The 22,604-nt window shown below is 40.2% G+C and overlaps 1 protein-coding gene across 2 annotated transcripts in view; it reads right to left on the bottom strand.

Annotated features, from left to right (window-relative positions):
- TESK2 (testis associated actin remodelling kinase 2) overlaps positions 1-20,719 on the bottom strand; it is a 69,915-nt gene extending 49,196 nt beyond the window's left edge. The window contains exons 1-2 of one of the 2 annotated variants that reach the window (XM_060773393.2): positions 20,312-20,719; positions 7,580-7,884 (exon numbers count right to left, since the gene is read on the bottom strand). In XM_060773393.2, the coding sequence (XP_060629376.2) occupies positions 7,580-7,798 (219 nt within the window). In that variant the 5' untranslated portion in view covers positions 7,799-7,884; positions 20,312-20,719. The remainder of the gene's footprint in view (positions 1-7,579; positions 7,885-20,311) is intronic. The other variant, XM_060773392.2, reaches the window with a different exon arrangement.
- Between the last annotated feature and the right edge of the window lie 1,885 nt (positions 20,720-22,604).

Raw genomic sequence — 22,604 nt, 5'->3', positions numbered from 1 at the left:
CCCATCATCCATAGTCTGTACTCCCCAAACCTCACCAGAATGTTGAGTTGGCCATGGGGGCTCTATGTTCCAAGTTTGGTCTTTATTGGTTTTTGAATGAGTGTCGCTATGGTTTCAGGAAGTGAGTGAACGTACTGCAAGTCCCATCATCCATCGTCCATCCTTCAAACAGCACCGGGATGTAGGGTGGATCATGGGGGCTGTGTGTGCCAAGTTTGGTCTTGATCGGTCATTAGATGAGGGTTGCAGCAATCTTGGGAAGGGAGTGGAGGTACTTGAAGTCCCATCATCCATGGTCTGTCCTCCAAACTGCACCAGGTTGTAGAGTGGGTCATTGGGGCTCTGTGTGCCTAGTTTGGTCTTGATTAGTCATTGGCGAGGGTCTCAGTGGTCTCAGAAAGTGAGTGAGGTTACTGCAAGTCCCATCATCCATCTCCTTTTTTTTCCAAATGACACCAGGACGTAAAGTGGGTCATGAGAGGTCTATGTGCCAAGTTTGGTCTTGATCAGTCATTGCATGAGGTTTTCAGAGGTCTCAGAATGTGAGTGAAGGTACTGGAAGTCACATCATCCATTGTCCGTCCTCCTCCAAAACTGAAGCAGGATGTAGAGTGGGTCATGGGGGCTCTGTTTGCCAAGTTTGGTCTTGATCGGACATTAGGTGAGGGTTGCAGCAGTCTTGGGGAGTGGAGGTACTTGAAGTCCCATCATCCCTGGCCTGTCCTCCTCGAAAGTGCACCAGGATGTAGAGTGGGTCATGGGGACTCTGTGTGCCAAATTTGGCCTTGATCAGTCAGTGGTCTCAGGAAGTGAGTGAAGTGACTGCAAGTCCCATCATCCATTGACAAATTTTTCCTAACCGCACCAGGATGTAGAGTGGGTCATGCGGATTCTCTGTGTAAATTGTGGTCCTGATCCATCATTGTTGGCAGTTGTAATGGTCTTAAGAAGGGAGTGCAGGTATTGCAAGTCCCATCGTCCATGGTGCATCCTCCTCCAAACTGCACCAGGATGTAGAGTGCATCATGGAGACTCAGTGTGCCAAGTTTGGTCTTTATCGGTAATTGGATGAGGGTTGCAGTGGTCTCAGGAATTGAGCAAAGGTACTGCAAGTCCCATAATCCATGGTCCATCCCCGGCCAAACCACACCAGGACATAAGGTGGGTCATGAGAGGTCTATGTGCCAAGTTTGGTCCTGATCAGTCATTGGATGAGGTTAACAGCAGTCTCAGAATGTGAGTGATGGTACTACAAGTCCCATCATCCATGGTTGCAGTAGGATGTCGAGTCGGTCTTGCAGGCTCTGTGTGCCAAGTGTGGTCTATATTGGTAATTTTCTGACTCGGCCCCCTCTGGCCTTTTCCTTTCCTCTCTTTGTCAGCTCGGAATCTTGGAATTGAGGCTGGCCAATCAGAGACCATATGCAAATTTCCTTCTCATGTCCCCGTTTCTGTCATGAACTCTTTTCTCCACCAGGGGTTCCTCTTGAAGCTGGCCAATCAGAGACCATATGCAAATAGCACTGCTGCCCAGCCAATCAGAATCTTGGAATTTCAGGCTGGCCAATCAGAGACCACAGTGGCAGCCAATCAGAACGCTGCCACATACACCGCCCGCCGCCCTTCCTCTGTCCGATACAAACACTCTTCTTTATTATATACTAGCTTGGGGACCCGGCGTTGCCCGGGTTATTAGAGAAAGTGGGTAATGGCGGTTCTGTATGCCAAGTTTGGTCTTTATTGGTCTTTGGATAACGGCTGCATTATTTTCAGGAAGTGAGTGAAGGTACTTGAAGTCCCATCATCCATGGGCCACCCTCCTACAAACAGCAGCAGGATATAGAGTGGGTCATGGGGGCTCTGTGTGCCAAGTTAGGTCTTTATCAGTCATTAGATGAGGGTGGCAGTGGTGTCAGTAAGTGAGTGAAGGTACTGCAAGTCCCATCATCCAAAGTCCATCCCCTTTCAAATTGCAGCAGGATGTAGAGTGGATCATGGGGGCTCTGTGTGCCAAGTGTGGTCTTGATTGGTCATTAGAAGAGGGTTGCAGCAATCTTTGGAAGGGAGTGGAGGTACTTGAAGTCCCATCATCCATGGTCTGTCCTCCTCCAAACTGCACCAGGATGTAGAGTGGGTCATTGGAGATCCATGTGGCAAGTTTAGTCTTGATTAGTCATTGGCGAGGGTCTCAGTGGTCTCAGGAAGTGAGCAAAGGTACTGCAAGTCCCATCATCCATCTCCAAAGTTTTCCAAATAACACCAGGACGTAAAGTGAGTCATGAGAGGTCTATGTGCCAAGTTTGGTGTTGATCCGTCATTGGATGAGGTTTGCAGAGGTCTCAGAATGTGAGTGAAGGTACTGGAAGTCCCATCATCCATGGTCTGTCCTCCTCCAAACTGCACCAGGATGTAGAGTGGGTCATTGGAGATCCATGTGGCAAGTTTAGTCTTGATTAGTCATTGGCGAGGGTCTCAGTGGTCTCAGGAAGTGAGCAAAGGTACTGCAAGTCCCATCATCCATCTCCAAAGTTTTCCAAATAACACCAGGACGTAAAGTGAGTCATGAGAGGTCTATGTGCCAAGTTTGGTGTTGATCCGTCATTGGATGAGGTTTGCAGAGGTCTCAGAATGTGAGTGAAGGTACTGGAAGTTCCATCATCCATGGTCCACCCTTCTCCAAAACTGCAGCAGGATGTAGAGTGGGTCATGGGGGCTCTGTGTGCCAACTTTCGTCTTGATTGGTCATTAGATGAGTTTTGCAGCAGTCTTGGGTAGTGGAGGTACTTGAAGTCCCATCATCCATGGTCTGTCGTCCTCCAAACTGCTCCAGGATGTAGAGTGGGTCATTGAAGCTCCATGTGCCAAGTTTAGTCTTGATGAGTCATTGGCGTGGGTCTCAGTGGTCTCAGGAAGTGAGTGAAGTGACTGCAAGTCCCATCATCTATTGTCAAATTCTTCCAAACCGTACCAGGATGTAGAGTGAGTTATGCGGGCTCTCTGTGTAAATTGTGGTCCTGATCCATCATTGTTGGCAGTTATAATGGTCTTAGGAAGGGAGTGCAGGTATTGCAAGTCCCATCGTCCATGGTGCATCCTCCTTCAAACTGCACCTGGATGTAGAGTGCGTCATGGAGACTCAGTGTGCCAAGTTTGGTATTTTTTGGTAATTGGATGAGGGTTGCAGTGGTCTGAAGAATGAGCAATGGTAGTGCAAGTCCCATAATCCACGGTCCATCCCCAGCCAAACCACACCAGGACGTAAAGTGGGTCATGAGAGGTCTCTGTGTGAAGTTTGGTCCTGATCAGTCATTGGATAAGGTTAACAGCGGTCTCAGAATGTGAGTGGTGGTACTGCAAGTCCCATCATCCATGGTTCATAGTCCTCCAAACTGCAGTAGGATGTAGAGTGGGTGATGGGGGCTCTGCCAAGTCTGCTATGTATGGGTAGTGTTGTGACCCAGCCCCCGGCCTTTCCTTTCCTTTCTTTCTCATCTCGGAATGTTGGATTTGAGGCTGGCCAATCAGAGACCATATGCAAATTTCCTTCTGTCATGCCCCGTTTCTGTCATGAACCCTCTTCTCCACCAGGGGCTCCTATTGAAGCTGCCCAATCAGAGACCATATGCAAATAGCACCACAGCGGTAGCCAATCAGAACGCTGGCACATACCCCTTCCGCCCTCCACACTTCCTCTGTCCTTCCCATACAAACACTCTTCTTTATTATATATACAGATACAGATATAGATAAAGAATTTCTACTGGAATCCTATACAATGTTCCCTTGCTGCTTCACAGTTCGCTAACTGCAGACTCGCTGTTTTGCAGCTTTTCAAAAAAATTAATTTAAAATACAAGTAGCGAGAGAACAACCAGGTGAGAGCCCCATGCCAGTGGGGAAGCAGGGAGGGAGGGAGGCTCCAGCAAGGGGAGGGGGGAGGCAGGGGGAAAGAGGAGAGGAAGAGAGAGAGAAAGGAGGGGGAGAGAGGAGTGGGCAGAGCTATAGTGTACATATAAAGTATAGTGTCCCTACATTGCGGTTTTTCACTAATCGCGGGGGTTCCTGAAACGGAACCCCAGCAATAGGTGAGAGAACACTGTACTTCTTAAGCAAATGTTCCAGTATATTCTGTTAAGAAGTACAAGGCTGCATATCATGATAATTCGTGGTCTATAACATAAACATGTAATTACAGAACAATCCCTTTGGGGGAAATCCTAAAATCAATGTCTATTAAAGAAATCTACCCTGGCGGCAACATTAGCCATGTCTGGAAAAGCCACAATTTTTCACACTAAATCAAGTTGCATTAGAAGTTTGTTACACTTATATAAGTCAGTGAGAATGTTAAAACAGAGACAGAACCTGTAAATGACATCAGGAACCATGAAAGCAATAATAGAACAACCCTGAAAGGAAGAAAATTACTTTCTTTATGAAAAAAATAAAGCAGACACTAAAATACATTAATGGAAAACAAAAACATTTCTTCTGTATTGCATGGGACTCAGATCAACCTGACACTAGTTTACACTAAAATCAATGGAACTTGCATTAAGTCATTAAATTCATATATATTACATTACATTCAGTGAACTTCATGTGGATCCAATCCAATGACTAACACAATAGAAAATTTAAGACAAATTTAGCCCCACTTTAAAGTGAACTGGAGAAGAGGAAACTGTATACTTCAAGTTTTGTGAGTCAACTGAGATGAGCTTGCATAAGCAGAATGCAAAAACCTATGGCTGTAATAGCCTCATGCTCCAACTGCCGACATAAGTAAAACCACCTCCTTATCCCATCCCCCATTAACAGTTATGAAGCAAATATTATTGCATGAAGCAAGGCTGCCAGGCTGCCAATCTGTTCCCCCCCCCCCCCAAAAAAAAGTAAACAGAAACTGGACAAAAGCAAAGAACACACAATACAGTTCACAGTTATTTTGTAGGTCAAGTTCAACTCATGATTCTATCATAAATTAGAGTCACTGTATTCTTCATATACTGTACTATAGTTTTTCCTCTAAAACCACGCTACTATATAACCCAATACCTGCAATTTCCCTAACTATTTAAATTTACCCCATGTTCTCTAAATTATACAATTAAAATGGCAAAGCAAAATGCCAGCAAAAATCTACTTGAGCAATGTGACCCTTTCCCTCTCTCATCTCCTCATCCTCTGTAGTTCTTTGTACTGCACCCTGGAAGGTTTCCCAGCCCTTCAAAAAAGTTTGGTTTTTTTTTGGTCTGGAAAGGGGCTCTGGGAAAGAAGGGAACCACCCTCTTCTGATTCCTCTAATATCAATGCTGCAATATTTGGTCCAAGCAGATGTTTTTTTACATCACTTCTAGAAAAAAAATATGCTTTAAAGTGGTTCAGTCCTAGAGAACCAACTCCAATTTAAGTAAAAAAAGAATGCACTTTTCTAACCCACCCAACTGCTGTTGTGGAGCAGTTTTCTGAGAAGCTTGTACTTTATTCAGGCAGAACGGCTTCTTCCTACCTATTACTAAATATTTAAGATTTCATTTGCTTTTATCTTGGGAAGATCACATTAAGAACCATCATTTATAGCCCAGTAAGTAGTGCATGGATTTCCAAGACAGATGTACTCTTTCGGGCATGTAAGGCTCACTTCATGTCTTCATATCTGCTACAATCATTCAGCAGCTGCTGTTTTATCCTTCCTTTTAATTTATTTCTGTTATATCTTTAGCTATTCTAAATCCTCTGTAAATTCAGCATTCTTCCTTTCCCATCCTTGTCCCTCGTTCAGAAGACCAAAAATGTGGTTTCTGCAACGTATTTCCCACAACTCATCTAGATATGTAACAAGAAGCACAAATATAACTCTGTAAAATGTCTATACTCTTTCCAGGGAAAATTATACAGGAACCAAAGAGTTTGCTGCTCCAAACAACAAACCTCCTCTATCAAATACATTAGCAGAAGAAGATTAGAAAGGAAAGGACATAGTTATAATTCTCAATTAAAACAATATATTTTTATTTTAAATAAATGTGATTTTAAATGAATGTTTTAATAATTAATGTTTTAACTAACCGTTTTAACTTTAATTGTTATTTGTAAATTTGTTTAATGGCATCGAATAGTTGTCTGTTGTGAAGTTGCCCTGAGTCCCCCCTTGGGGGTGAGAAAAATATTAATATTTTTAATACTGGTAGCCAGATTTTGTTCATTTTCGTGGTTTTCTCCTTTCTGTGGGCAATTTCAACAGAAAGGAGGAAACAAAAAAATGAACAAAATCTGGCTACCAGTATTTAAAAACTTTAAAATCAGGACAGTAGATAAAGAACAATACTCAGAAAACAGGGGAATTCCTGACAGGAAACAATCAGGGCCAGCTAACACCTCCCAACAAAGGATTCCCCCCAGGCAGGAAGCAGCCAGGCTTTGAAGCTGCCAGGCTGTTAAATACTAATCAAGGTGGTCAATTGCAACATTCACACTTGCCTCAAAAAGACAAGAGTAATTTCTCCCACCCTGGACATTCCACAGATATATGAACCCCACTTGCCTAGTTTCCTCACACCCTATGAGGATGCCTGCCATAGATGTGGGCAAAACATCTGGAAGAATGCTTCTGGAACATGGCCATACAGTCCCGGAAAACTCAAAGCAACCCAATAATAATGCTTTCTAGTCACATACTGTAAGGAAAGTGATTCCTGTTTGGATCTGGAAAATGAAATGATTTTTTTGTGCATTAAAACCCTAATATGGCTTGTTATTTTAATATGGAAAGATCTTAATACAAAACTGAAAGCAGAAGGAGCCTCACACATAGATGTGTGTGTGTGTTGCTGGATATAATTCTGCTGAACACAAATTGGATTTCCCACATGGCCTACACTATCATGAGTATGACCCAGATCATCCAGAATCAGAAACATATGGAAAACAATTGACTGTTCTCAACATTTGTTTTTCTTTGAAACAAGCCCAGCAAAAGGCAGCTCTTTCAGTTCAAGTGTTAGAGGCCCTGAAAACTTAAAATCTCTTCATATTGCCATACTATCTGCATTTAAACTGCATATGAAGTTATTTATCTTACACATTACCAAAAGCACAAGATAAATATCTATAGTACAGAAGTTGGCTATATCGAAATTTAGTTTAAGCCAAACATCAAACCTTTAGTGCTTATTGTTCCAGCTGAATCAAGATGATTTGTGTCACAAAAAATGTAACTACAGCACCAAGAAATTAAAATATTAAAAAATAAAATTCAGGATTATTAAATCCTATATATAAACGGTAAAACTCTTTCTTCGCTATTTTTCAATATCCTCTCTGAAAGTACACTGGTGAAAATCAAAAAACACAAGACACTTTGTTAAAACAGCAGCCTCCTTAGAAGGCAAGAGTGCAGTTACACAACAAAATACTTCTTATTGTACCTTGATTTTTCCAATAACAGTTTTTCAGGTGACAAATAAATAATTCAAAGCATTTGAAATCCCTCTCATGGAGTAATTGTAGGCAGAGATTATATCACTATAATCATTCAATGAAAAATAAGGAACAACTCTTAAAATTAGCAACCCACCTTGAACACCTCAGAGAAGAAACCAGATCCTATTTTCTCACAGGAAAAGTCATCAAGCCGTGTAAGTCTTGAAAAGGCACTTATCAAGGCCTTGTATGAAGAAGTCCAGACTCTGCCCATCTGAGACACAGCCCCATCACCTCCACCACCATCAAAGTCTTCAAGACGCTCCAAGCGCGGTGGAAATCCTGCTATTGAATTTCGCTTACTCCGATCCATCTTGCAAACAATATGGCTCCTTTAGAAAGGAGAGGATCTCTCACATCCTAGGTGTTCAATTTGTTTTTCTTCTCTCTGGTTGGATACTAAAAACAAAGGATAAATAGTTGAACTATTTTCTTTTGTGTCATCTCTCTCACTTCAACCCCACAAATCATAACATGGGGAGGGGTAGTGGGAAAAAATGTTACAGTAATTCATTTCACACAATCAGCATTTAATAAGAAGTGGATCTAGGACCCTGGTTCCAAATGTTGGGCACATGTCCCATAGAGGGGCAATTTGATTTTTATTGGGGAAATTCAAGAATGGGTTATTAACAGTTAATTTCATGCATTTCTTATGATCCTAGAAGCCTCATATACAGTATATAAATATATATTGTGACATACACATTAAAAAAATTAAAATCAGAATGTACATGGTGTTGGGGGGGGGGGAGGTTTTTTAGGTGGGGCATGGCCAAAAAAAAGGTTGGAAACTACTGGCCTAAAACAATGCTCCTCGGGTTATATGATATGGGAGACTAGCAATTTTTTTTCAATTTGTCAAAGACCAGCACTATAGTTGCACTCACTGGGAACAACTTCTCTCCCCCCCCCCCCCCCAATACTTGTCATGGACCAGTAGCTCAAGGGCTTGCATCAGTCCAGGGACCATCATTTTGAGCAGTAGAGGTCTTGGAGCTCAAAATGTTAGGGTATCCTTTTCCTCATAGAGCTCAAAATCATTTGAAGGCAAACTGCTTAGTAAATAGTTGTGTGTCTGTCTGTAAAACCAAATTAGCATGGGTGGTATTTCTTCTCTATGGCTTAGAACAGTGCTTGTTAAGCCACCTGATATAGAGAAATAGCAAGGGCTTTTCCCTTCAATGTGCCAGAAACTAGCACTATATTTGTGCTGACTAGCTACAACTGCACCATTCTATCCTGGATACTTTCCACAGCCTAGTAGTCAATGGCTCATGGACTGGCACCAGTCTACAGAATACCATTTGAGAAGCATGCTGGTTTAGAGAATATAGATTGAGACACAAGTATATGCTGAGCTAGGAAAGAACTGATGCTCTAAAAGCTTCCCTGTACCTCTGAAGCAGACTGAGTTTCTTATTACAAACTAGGCTAGCAATCATGAAATTCTCCATACATTGCTGGACTAAAAGTACCAGTACTTCTGGCCAGGATAGTCAACACTAGGAGCTACAGTCAACTGAAAGGTCACATGATTCAAACCCCAAAACAAATATTATAGTACTATAAAAATATAAGAAACCCTGATAGGAAACATTATGGCAAACAAATTTCTAATATCTTCTATGTAAAATAGAGATAATTTAGAATGAAATAAGTATTACAGCCTACACTTCAACAAGCATTCAAAACTCTGCTCATAACTATACGTTTATTTCTATACAAACAACTCACAGTTAAGAACAGCAAATAAACATGGCAGAGGTGTTAACCCTTCCCTATGGTCTCCAAAACTAATGTACCTGTTCTGACTTACCTACAAATTCAACTTAAGAACCTACAGAATCTATCTTGTTCATAACTTGGGGACTGTCTGTACTTCAAGCTAAATCAACATGGACAGCTGTAGAAGATTAGGGGACCTATTTTAACCCCCTTGGCAAACTGCAAACTGTAATTTTCAGCTATTTATTTATCGTGTCAGAAGCGAATTGAGAATAGAGTTATAATGTATAAAAAACCACAAACAAAGTTAAAAACTCAGCATTATACTAAATTTTCTTTGACCAGAAGCTGGCCACTTCGGGTGCTTCTGGTGTCGCCACATGCACAGTGCATTTCATGGTACCAGAGCACAGTGCCTTCTAAACTGCCCAGTCTTCTATGTGCACAGAAAGGAGTTTCTTATCTGCTATCAACCACTGATTGAGGTTACAGATTTTAGCTTGCCATTTATGGAATCTTGCTTGCTGAGGTGTTCCTGCAAGTATCTCTGTAGATCTTAGAAAGCTATTTCTTGATTTAAAACACTGGCATGCTGGCTGAAATCTGTACAGAAGATGGGCCGGAGATATCAATGCCTTGGTTTTCATTACTGGCTTCTATTTCCTGACAGATATGAGGTGGTGCAATACCAGCTAAACAGTATAATTTCTCTAGTTGAAAATTTCTAAAAGTCATTTTGGTTGTAACTTTCAAGTTTCTCAGGTGGAGAGGAAAGCTGGGAAAATTAAAGTCAACCGGCTACTCCTAGAGGCCTCGAAGAACAATGATTGACTGTTTCTACATGACACCCCAACATTAACAAACTGGGTGGTCCAAGCAAGTCCAGAGATTTTCAGGGATACTTGGGAAAGTCTTTGAACAACTGTTTTCATCACAATACAGACAAGTTTGAACACATTCACAGTTGAATAGAGAAGATAATTTTTTTTAGAAAATATACTATTCTTTATACTTCCCTAAGAATAAGAACAACCATTTATTCAAAATGCTTCCTGTTTAGCTAGTAAATAGTCACATATTCTTTATAGGCCACGAGAGCAAATGAGATATCAAGCCCTCCACAATATCTTCCACCAGAACTTCCTCAGAACTGTATTTAAAAATGTAAAACCCGCTTCAGACACAAAAAGGATGTATGTTTTTCACTGACAGTGATGTTACTGTCATGATCCAACAGTAACCACAAACATCCATTGTGGCAGTGCTTGCTACATTGTTGGGAGCTAACTTTAGTCCCGGTCCCCCAGGTATAATTTGTAACACTGGCTGGACCAGACATTATAGTTGCAAGATGGAAAGGACAGGAATGCTATGGGCGATGAGACATTAAAGAAGTACTGTACAGTTGAAAATGTCTTCCCAGTATACAACCTAAATCCTTACTAAAAAGTCTGTTTTACAACAGACTGTTCTATAAAAGCTGTGTCAGAAAAAAAAGTGTCAGAAGGTAAGACTCATAAAAGATGTGTGGCAATGTGTATCACTCTGTGCCCACAAAACTGGTGTTTCAGCAATCTGTTAATTCTTAAAATATATGCCAAGGACATTAAATAGTCCTTGTTGAGATTTTTCACTAGTATCAGTACATCCAAGAGACTTTCCAACATACAAGATCGACAAAAGACTTAAATAACCATATTGACATCTACTAAAACTTAGCAATTAACTTGACAAGTAATTTGTTCTTCCAACTTGTTTCTTTAAAACAATGGAAAATATCTGCCCATAAATTAGCACTTTTACAAAGATCTGATGGTATTAGCTATCAGCAACCTTTTCATCTTACTCTTTTGTTAGTATTTGAAATGTATTACCAGTCAGTGAACTTTGTTCTGAAAAGGAAATTTCTTGTTCTAGGTTGAGATATCTTGTTTCTAATTACCTAAAAATGAAGACAATAATCCCAAGCAATAATCTGCTTTACTCAAAACTATGTTGGTTCAGACACAGCATATCAGATGGCTATTCTATGAACTGGTGAAATGGCAATTCATTAATGTTGTAAAAGACTGTCCTGAAGCAAACAACTAATTTCTTTTCTGACATTAGCAAAGCAAAGGCAATTTTGAAGTCACATTTGCAAAGTAATTGACAAAGCCCTAATGTCTCATTGAACTCAAGGTGTCTTAGATTTTTACTTCACACCGGACAGACTAGTATTTTAAAACCCTGAACTTATTTAGAAACATAATTCATTCTTTTAGAATTACGGACAAGAACTAATAGGGTTTGGCTATATAACCAGGGCAGAATTAAAATTATGTACTGTCCCCCAAAGCAGGTCTGGCTTCTGTCTTTTAGGTAAGACTCTCTAAGAAAATAAGGCCCCTTCCACACAGCTGAATAAATTCCCACATTTTCTTCTTTGAACTGGAATATATGGCAGTGTGGACTCAGATAACCCAGTTCAAAGAAGATATTGTGGGATTTTTCTGCCTTGATATTCTGGGTTATATGGCTGTGTGGAATGGAACTAAGACAAACATAGTAAGTTAGATTATTGAGTACGCCATTAGGAGCACTTGGTGTCTTGAAAAACCAATGTACAAAAAGCTCCCTCTCACGCTACATTGTCTCCTTTGCTCATTTCCAACTATGGTTTTCTTACCTGCTATGCCAAACTCCCATTTGTCCATGGAAGTCCCTCTTATCTATCACAACATTTAAATGGCTTCTTCATGTTTAGAGACAGCATGCCACAAGCAACTATGGCATGCCAATTTAATGGACTGCTTGCAGACTTCTTAAAAGGATCTGGTTTGGTATAGTAGAAAATGGGGTGCTAAATCAAACAGAGTACAAAAGCAGAAATAGGTTCCAAACCTCAAATGATTCATTCATCTCCAAATTTGTTCTGTAAAGGTAGCATATACGTTACAAAAAAAGTGTGGTCTAGAAAAAATTGATTTGCTCCCCAAAATAAATCTTTAAAAGGCAAAGGTAGGGTCTTTAAAATCAATGTGTTGTCGAAGGCTTTCATTGTGGAATCACTGGGTTGACATTTCACCCACATCTATGGCAGGCATCCTCAGAGGTTGTGAGATCTGTTGGAAACTAGATAAGTGGTGTTTATATATCTGTGGAATCCACAGGGTGGGAAAAATAACTCTTGCCTGCTGGAGGCAAGTGTGAATGTTGAAATTGGCTACCTTGATTAGCACTGATTGGTCTTGCAGCTTCAAAGCCTCATAGTCTCTGAGGATCCTTGCCCTAGATGTGGGCGAAACATCAGGAGATAATGCTGTTGGAACATGGCCATATAGCCCGGAAAACTCACAGCAACCCAATCTTCAAAATGTATTTATTTATCATATCAGTAGCGAATAAAGAGTACAGTTGTGATGTATTTGATAAAACACAAAGTTTAAAAACTTGGCATTATATTAAATGTCCTTTGACCAGTAGCTGGCCGCTTGGAGTGCCTCTGGTGTTGCTATAAGAAGGTCCTCCATTATGCATGTGACAGGGTTCAGGCTGCATTATAATAGGTGGTCTGTGGTTTGTTCTTCTCCACACTCACATGTTGTGGTCCCATTTCTTAAGGTTAGCTCTGCATCTCATGGTGCCAGAGCACAGTCTGTTCAGTGTCTTCCAAGTTGCCCAGTCTTCTGTGTGCCCAGGAGGGAGTCTCTCATTTGGTATCAGCCATCAATTGAGGTGCTGGATTTTAGCCTGCCACTTTTGGACTCCTGCTTGCTGAGGTGTTCCTGTGAGTATCTCTGTAGATCTTAGAAAACTATTTCTTGATTTAGGGTGTTGGTGTGCTAGCTGATATCCGAACAGGGGATGGGCTGGGGATGTCACTGCCTTGGTCTTTTCATTATTGGCTGCTATTTCCCGGCAGATGTCAGGTGGTGCAATGCCAGCTAAACAGTGTAATTTCTCCAGTGGTGTAGGGTGCAGATTGCCTGTGATAATACAGCATGTCTCATTAAGAGCCACTTCCACTGTTTTAGAATGGTGAGATGTGTTCCATGCTCGGCATGCATACCCAGCAGCAGAGTAGCAAAGCTTCAAAATCACTTCCTCTTTATATACTCCTAAATAATTTGTTTCTCTATCTTCTCTCATCACCTTTCCTTTTTTCCTCACTTACTTATCTTTTATTCTGTTCATCCCATTTTGCCTTCAGCTTAATGAGACCAAACACAGCATATAAAGAAAGCCAAAAAGAGGTCTGATGTCCAATAATCTGCCATTCAGTACTGTCCTAATCACATATACACCCCACTATTAACCTCTAATTCACTATAGCAGAAGCACCCCAGAATGTAATGTGCTATTAAGTATTTATTTTCCTTGTCCTATTCTGACTCTAATTCATCATTTCTATATTGAAAAGCTTAATAAGAATTTGACCAGGCCTGGTAACACTTTCAAAATACAAAGAAATTTAAGAGAAAGATCCTTATTTAAGTTGGTTACAATTCCTCTATATATGCATAAATATTAATTTTAAAAGACCTCAAAGTTTTTTTCTAATAATATATCTTTCAATTTACTAGAGAAGATGCTGGACCTCACTTGGAAAGCTGTAATCAATTCCCCTCTCTGACATGAAACTCTGGGAAAGCTAGTCTCTTTTCTAATCTGACAAGGAAGGTTAGAGCAGAGACTGCAACTGAAAGTATGAAATACAATAGCTTCACATAAGCCATCTGGAGATGTCTGAAGGATGGACCACATACAGGGATCTAATTTTAAAAATTGTTGTATTTTTGCTTCTTTTGTAACCTTTTATTTCTGTTCCAATATGACTATAATTTCAGCACACTGCTAGCAGGAGGAGCTAGACAATGTGGCCTTACTGGAGGCATTGCAGAAACGCTCTAAGAAGTTACAGAACAGGAAGTACCTGTTTTCAAATAGCAAGTGTGTATATATGTGTTTCTGATACCTGAATGAATATTAGGTGGTGCTATAGTCCAGGAAGTGCCTGTCATTTACATGGGAACAATTTACAATTCATTGAATCTTTAACTGGCCAAGTGACAGATTAAGCCCATTTTTTCTTTTCACATAGCTGCTACAATCTCTTACCTTCCTATTATGTCTTGAACAGATTAGAAGACCATCCATCTCTTGTTAACCTTGGAACACTTTAAGTAACACATAGAATTATACAGGGGACTAATATTAAGTACCAAGAACAAATATGACCTGTCAACAGTACTCCACTGAACTCTATTTTATGAGTAAATCCTTAAAAAGAAATATGGGTCAATAATAAAACCATTAAGCAACAATACAATCCATCTTAAGGTCAAGGCAAAAACAAAAGAGAAAAAACAAGATCAGAAGCATATCTTCCTCTATGGATAAAAATCCAGTCAGTGATTTTTACTCATCATTACAAGAACAGTCATTGTCAACTTTTATTTTTCATATAAGAAACTATGAGTCCCATATAAAAAGCCACAGTGAAATTTTGACAGATCATCAATAAAGACAGTGTGAAATATTTTTGTTCCTTGATTATACATCTACAATAAAGCAAACTTGGGTGCTTATCAATCATCCAAGAGTTCAAAACAGGTAGGATGCCTTCACGAGTATAACCACATGTTATTTTAAAATATGACACAGCAAAAGAGATTAATAGTGTTCTGTGAAGGCATCATTTTACAAAAGGAACGTAATTTCTTTATTTTGTTTAATCACAGGCAAGCAATTTTACACTGTGTCACAAAAGATTTATAGAGGAAAAGAGCAATCTAGCTACATTGTAGTCAAAGGTTGCTGACTTCTGAGTCAACTGTGACTTTCTTGCAATCAGAATTTCTCTCACTGAAAAAGAAGCAACGCTGCAACACTTTATCTCTGAGAATGGTTATTTCTACCAAATGATTCAAAGAGAATCTATGAGATCATAACTGGTGGACTTCTATGTATATAGCATTTTTATTGCTCCCTTTTTAAAAGATAATAAATTTAGAAACGTCTGAAAGTGCCTCGTTGTTTATTAACTTTAAAAACACATTCTGCATGCTTTCTCATCTAGTATGCATAGGGTTTTTTAGAGCAGTGGTTCTCAACCTGTGGGTCCCCAGGTGTTTTGGCCTCAACTCCCAGAAATCCGAGCCAGTTTATCAGCTGTTAGGATTTCTGGGAGTTGAAGACCAAAACATCTGGGGACCCACAGGTTGAGAACCACTGTTTTAAAGGAAAAAGAAAGTGAACCAATACTGTGCACTAATGCACCACTGCAAATTCACTGCACTTGGATAAAAAATTGCCCCACTTCCACTGGAATATAGTTGTCACTATTTAATACATAGAATAAAACCTGTTTCTTAATGAAGTCATTTCGAATGTATACAGTATGTGCCATACAACTTAAGGAAGTTTTGCAATATATACCAACTATACAAGTGTCTGTAAAAAGATACAGTTGTAAATACAATTTCAGTTATTGTAACTACAAGTACTGCAATTTTTGAACAGTGGTGAATGTTTACTGGGATGAGCATCCATGGAGATTTGCTATGATAGGCCCAAATGTGAGACCTCCATTTGCAAAAAAAATAAAAAAATAAAAATAAATTACTCTGAATTTAAGATTTCTGGTAACAAACAATTAAGACTCATTTTACCATGCTCTTTTTGTAGGCTTCTGAGACAAATTTAGTTGGCTAATAAAAGAAAGAAACCTCAACTAGATGTACTTTTTAAAAAAGCAGAACATCATAACCAGAATTCATGCATATTAAAAGCCCATATATATATATATATATATATTACTCTGACCACTTCAGGAAACTGAGGGAGTCTTTTCAAAAGACTACATAAACCTAATGTCAGCCTTGTTTGAACTAGTAACCTTGAGAATGCTGTCCTTCAACTCCCAGCATCCCCAACCAGCATGGTTTGCTTTGTAATGAGACTTGTAATTCAATGTACCTGGAAAGTACATGATTGAGAAAGACTATTACTACTACTACTCCCTGCTTTTATCTCAGGTACCTTAACTGCTCTACACAAAGTTACTTCTTTCCTGAAATCATGTTTTCATCTATTTGCTAAAAGTACCCAAAATGCAAATACTTTATTTGTGAAACAATCTATTTTAGACAGAACTGAAATGCCATAAATAATGGTTCATTGTCCTCTTCACATTCTGTCATTAATGCAAATGCCTCTTTGTTGGGTTTGTATTTAAGGTATTATACTTTAACTTCCCCATAATCCATTCCACTATTTTATGAACCAACTTTAAAGAACATATTTTTTGTTATTCAAAGTCACAGAGGAACAGTATTAGAGTGTCTCCAAAGTACTGTGACTATCATTCTTTGCGAATTCTATTTATTTTTTAAAAAACAAAGAAAACACAAGAATTGGATGAAGCTCATCTGTTTTTCAATTCAATGTGTCTCTACATGAATATGAGAATTACTCCTAGCAAAAAGTCTGTCAAGGACAGTACTTATTATGAAAATTAATACATCACACTAAATGTCACAGCTTGACAATATGTGATTCTACATTTAAAGGGAAAGCAGGACAAAATAGATACTGGATTAGAAAATATATGTACATTTGCAGTTTTATAAAAATAGTCAGGCATAATTGTCATTTACATTATTCACTATTCCATGATGTTTACACTTCCATGCCAAGAACAAACACTGGGAGTATTTATGATGGATAGTGTAAAAAGTCTTCCTAAGGAGACCTTATCTCAGGATGTAAATCGTCAGTCTTTTTTTACTTTACAGACCTGCAAATAAAGGTGAGATTGGAATTCAAGTCCAATAAAACAATATTTATCATAGGCATGTTCCCACTAAGCGGTATGTTTTTAAACTACTGTTGTCGTATTAGACTAAAATAAACTTTACAAGAACTACAGAAACAACTCCAGAAAGATTTAAGAAGGCAGTACACAGTTCTTCAAGATTTAAGTATTCAAATAGTAAATCATAAAAAGTGACCAGCTCTACAGTACATGGAATTCTATATTAATAGTTTAGAACATACCTTCCATCAAGGAACCTTTAAAAATGTCCACAGAAAAAAATACACATACAACATTTCCGGCCATAGAACAAAATCTACATGCAATATTTTGCCCTAATCTTTGTTAGTTTTGACCAGAGAAGACTCAATGAATCAATGAGGTTAGCCTCTATATGTGTGTGTGTGTGTGTGTGTGTGTATGTGTGTGTGTATGTCCCAGCACTGAACAGTTTAATTGAATCATTTCACAGTGAGTTTCCCAAGTCAGGTCAGATCTACTCTCTTGAACGAAACAGCTAATTAGGAACAATAGCCAGTCACACAATTATATTAAGGGGTACTTAATATTCCCAATCCCATCTTCAAAATGTCACTGCAAACACAAAGCTGTTTGATCATGATGTCTAAGTAGGTGTTGATCATTACTCTCAAGTCCTAGGCACTAAATTACTCTCAAGAACCCGGAATAAAAGATAAGGAAGACATCCCCACCCCACCCCCTTTACTCTTCATCCCCTTTATCCAATATCATTAGACAGGTGGCCAGACACTCCTCCATCTTTGAATGTTTCCTATGTCCTACTGTTTTACTTTGAGGGCATAAGAGGGAAAAAGGAGTCAAGGGGGAGAGAACTTACACAGAGCACTGCCAAAGCACATCAGAATTCCTTCACTCTTAAATCCATGCCCAACCACTAATGCAGAACATTCCCCACCCCACACACATATTCAGGTCACCCCTCCACACAACTTCCCTCCAAAAAATCTGATCTTACTCCTTATCTTCTTAATTCTGAGGGGGATCACCTTTGTCTCCCCAACTATACCCCAACACCAGCATTAATCTGAAAGGGAGGTCTGCACAGATGCACATTCGTGTTTTACATAATTGTTATTAAGAATTATTCAAAGTGCAGTAAAAATTGCATGTATTTGGGGAAAAAGGGAGAAATTATATAAAAATATAGAAAAGAGAATTGTGGGTATATTAGAGCAGGTGTGGTGTAATGGTTTGTGTGTGAGACTAGGACTCTGGGAGACCAGAGTTAAAATTTGCACTTGGCCACAGAAACTCACTGGGCAACCTCGGGCAAGGAACACTCTCTCAACCTCAGAAAAAAGGTGTGGCAAATTTCTTCTGAACAAACTCTGGGATATAAAGATTTGTTCAGTTGCTATATGTGGAAATGACTTAAAGGCACACAACAACAAAATACAGGTTGAACATCCCTTATGTGGAATTCCGAAATCCAAAAAGGGTAGCTCAGATAGAGACACCTTTGCTTTCTAATGGTTCAATGTGCATAAACACTTTCGTGCACAACATTATTAAAATATTGAGTATAAACCTGCCTAAAGGTATATGAAATCTCATAATACAAAACTATGAATTTGAAGTTGGCATGTTATTGGTATTAATTATTTCAGCTTGTTTTACTCTGGTGTATCAGGATGCATCTACACTGTAAAATGAATGTAGTTTGGCATCACTTTAACTGCCATGGCTCAATACTATGGAATCTTGGGAGTTGCAGTTTTAACAAGGGCTTTGACCTTCTGTGCCAAAGACTGCGGGTGCTTCACCAAACCACTCCTAGGATTCACTAGCATTGAGTCATGGTGTCAAACTGCACTGCTGCTACAGTGTAGGTGTTTTAATGGAAGCACCTACACTGACATACAAATCTGGATATGAAAGCTGGCTTTCAAAAATGGTTGACTACTTTTCATTATGACGGTTGTCTTTTAGCCTTGTCAATACCTATTAGTTTTTAACTGGTTTTGCCTCCAAAGTGCAATATGTTTTTAAACCCAGTATAATTTTTAACCTGTGTATTTATTTATTGTGATAGTTTTTTTTAAATTATTATTCTATTATATTTTAATATATTGTATATACATATAATATTGATAATATTATAATGTAATACTAATAATATGATACTATAATTATATATTTTATATTAAATGTAATATTACTAATCATATTACAGTATAACGTTATAGTACAATGTAATATATAATATTAATATTGTGCTATGGTAATAATATAATATATTGTATTTACTTTTTACTTGTAAGCCGCTCTGAGTCCCCTTCGGGGTGAGAAGGGTGGCATATAAATGTGTGTGTGTGTGTGTGTGTGTGTACACACACACACACACACACACACACACATACAGTTTACATGATATGTTGTTTACATGATTTTAATATGTTGTAAGCTGCTTTGGGTCCTTTGAGGGAGAAAAGCAGGATTTAAATAAATATTTATTATTATTATGTCTTGTCCTTTTGGTTTCTGCTTATGTATGTATTGTGACTTGACTGTGTTGTGAGCCACTCCGTGTCCTTGTAGAGAAGGGGCGGAATATAAACAAAGTTTATTATTACTACTACTACTACTACTACTACTACATTTTAACTATGCTGTACTCCACCTTGAGTATGAGTATGTACTCCACCTTGAGTATGAAATAAAACTTATTATTCTTATTGGATGCCAATATGTAAAAATCTGGGGGGAAGGGGGAAAGCCCTGAAGCCTTTCTGCTCCCAAGCATTTCTGATAAGGGAGACTAAACCTGTATATTACTAAAACTTCCACCCCATTCACCCCAGAGGGTGCATCTATACCAGGCATGGGCAAACTTCGGCCCCTCAGGTTTTTTGGACTTCAACTCCCACAATTCCGAACAGCCTTCGGTTCCTTCCTTTTCCCCTTCAGCTGCTTAAGCTGAAGGGCTGAAGTTTGCCCATGCCTGATCTATACTGTAGAATTAACACAGTTTGGCCCCACTTAACAGCCATGGCTCGTTGCAATGGAATCCTGGGAGTTGTAGTTTAGTGAAGCACCAGTACTCTTGGGTAGAGAGGGTTAAAGACCTTGTAAAACTACAATTCCCAAGATTCCTCAGCACTGAGCTATGGCAGTTAAAAGTGGTGTCGAAGTGCATCAACTCTCCAGTGTAGATACACCCTGAGCCATAAGAGCAAAACAGATTGAAATGATTATTATTCACACCAACCAAACACCGCTTGTGTACCTGAACCCGAAAGTCGCGGAGAGCCTGCTCACCTCGCCACTGGGTCTTCCTTCCCTGCCTGGGGGGGAGAAAAGGCAAGCGAGGCGGGGGCGAGGCGGAGGGCCCCGCGCTCCCCGGGACGGGCCATGTCCACCTCCCACTCAAGAGGCAGCCCGGGCGAAGGAGGGAGGAAAGAAAGAGGCCAGGCGCGGGCTCAAGCCCTGCGGCGACGCCTGGACAGGGCAGAGGGACGCGGGGAAGGCGCCAGCTTGGCCCCGCCCCGCGCAAAGCTGGGCCTCCGCGACGACAGCCTCAGCCAGGCCCTTCCCTCCCCCTTGCCCTCTCTCTCTCCCTCCGCGACACAGCAGCGAATGAGGAGGAGGGGGGGGGGGAGAGAAAAAAGAGAAGGAGAGGGGACCGCGCATGCCCGCACTCACGCGCTCACACATACACACCCCTCCCTCGCGCGGGCGGGCGGGCGCGCGCTCCCAACGAACGCTCAACTGCGCCTCATTCTCCACAGGACAGAGTTAGGGAGGCGGTCTCCGCTCTCGACCAATCGGCGGCCGCTTTGATTTTGATGGACGGCCGGCACGGCTAATGGCGTGAAAGGTTCTTCCCACAGGGCATGCATGCTACTTAGTAGCTTGTTCTAACCCAGCTTATCTGCACCTAGACTTTTGGGATGCTCTAGGACAGGCATGGGCAAACTTGGATCCTCCAGGGGTTTTGGACTACTAGTACTGCTTGGGCCGTTAGGGTCATGTTCAGAAAATGGGAATTGATCTATGGATAAGGTGATATGGACGTGCAACTTTTGGAAATTCAGATCAGTCACTGGATGAATCTACATTGCAAAATTAATGCTGATTGACACCACTTTACCTTTCATGACTATCTGCTGTGGAATTATGGGAGTTCTAGTTTTACAAGGTCTTTAGCATTCTCTGCCAAAGAATGCTACTGCCTCACCAAACTCAAAATCCCAGGATTCCGTAACATTGAGCTATGGTAGTGAAAATGGTGTCAAACTCCACTAGGTTTACAGTTTAGGTTAACTCATTATTTCTTAGTAACAATGTAATATCATCTGAATTGTTCAGAATGGGACAAGGGACTTTTGAACTTCTAGATCAGTGGTTCTCAACCTGTGGGTCCCCAGATGTTTTGGCCTTCAACTCCCAGAAATCCGAACAGCTGGTAAACTGGCTGGGATTTCTGGGAGTTGTAGGCCAAAACACCTGGGGACCCACAGGTTGAGAACCACTGTTCTAGATTTTGTCTGAATGCAATTTCCATCAGCCCTGAAAATATGGCAAAATATGGAGATGATAGGAGTTGTAATTTGACATCTGAAGGAATGCATGTTTCCCACTTAATGGAGAGACAACATGGTGTAGTAGTTTGAGTGTTGGATTAGGATCCTGGAGACCAGGGTTTGAATCCCCACTTGGCCATGGAAACCCACTTGGTGACCTTGAGCAAGTGCTCTCTCAGGATCAGAGGAAGTAAAGGCAAACATCAGCTGATCAAATCTTGCCAAGTAAACTTTCTGGTAGTTTTGATTTAGCCCCCCCCCCCCCAAGCTTGGAAATTACTTAAAGGTACACAGTAGCAGCAACAAGAAAGTACTTGATAAATTATAAAACTGTCGTGAAAGACATTGTGCTGGTTTTCTGAATACTTGTGCTTCAGTATAACATAATCAACATAAATAGCAAAGGCTACTTTAAACAGTATGTTCTGCCTTGAGATCTGACTTATGCGGAAGTTATTAGGATAAACAGTCCTAAACCGTCACTCAAAGCCTTGCTGACATATGTTTTAACTATGTGCCTGAATTTTAATAATGATGCAATTCCAAATAGCAAATAGACCAATAAGGTCTTTCTCTTCCTAGACACTGGGTAATTCAGGTCAATAAGCATAAAATATGATCAGTATTGTTTATATGAAACCAAACTTCATAGGAGAGCAGAAAGTTCTTAAAATAAGGTTGTAAGGTATTCTTGTCCCAAATTATGTAGTTCCTGAAAAGAACAGAAGTTTGGTTGGTGACCCTAGTGGCACAATTGGTTAAACCAGGACTGAAGACCGACAAGTTGTAGGTTCGAATCCGGGGAGAGTGTGGATGAGCTCCCTCTGTCAGCTCCAGCTCCTCATGTGGGGACACCCACAAGGATGGTAAAACATCAAAAATTCCAAGCCTCCCCTGGGCAACATCCTTGCAGACAGCCAATTCTCTCACACCAGAAGCGACTTGCACTTTCTCAAGTCACTCCTGACACGAAAAAAGCACTTTGGTTTATGGCTAGAAGATACTAGGCAACTAATGGAAATAGTTCC

This window comes from Anolis sagrei, chromosome 4 (assembly GCF_037176765.1).
Source record: "Anolis sagrei isolate rAnoSag1 chromosome 4, rAnoSag1.mat, whole genome shotgun sequence".
Classification (NCBI taxonomy): Eukaryota; Metazoa; Chordata; class Lepidosauria; order Squamata; family Dactyloidae; genus Anolis; species Anolis sagrei.
Note: the sequence above shows the minus strand (reverse complement) of the source record. Positions and strands in the feature narration are given on the sequence as shown.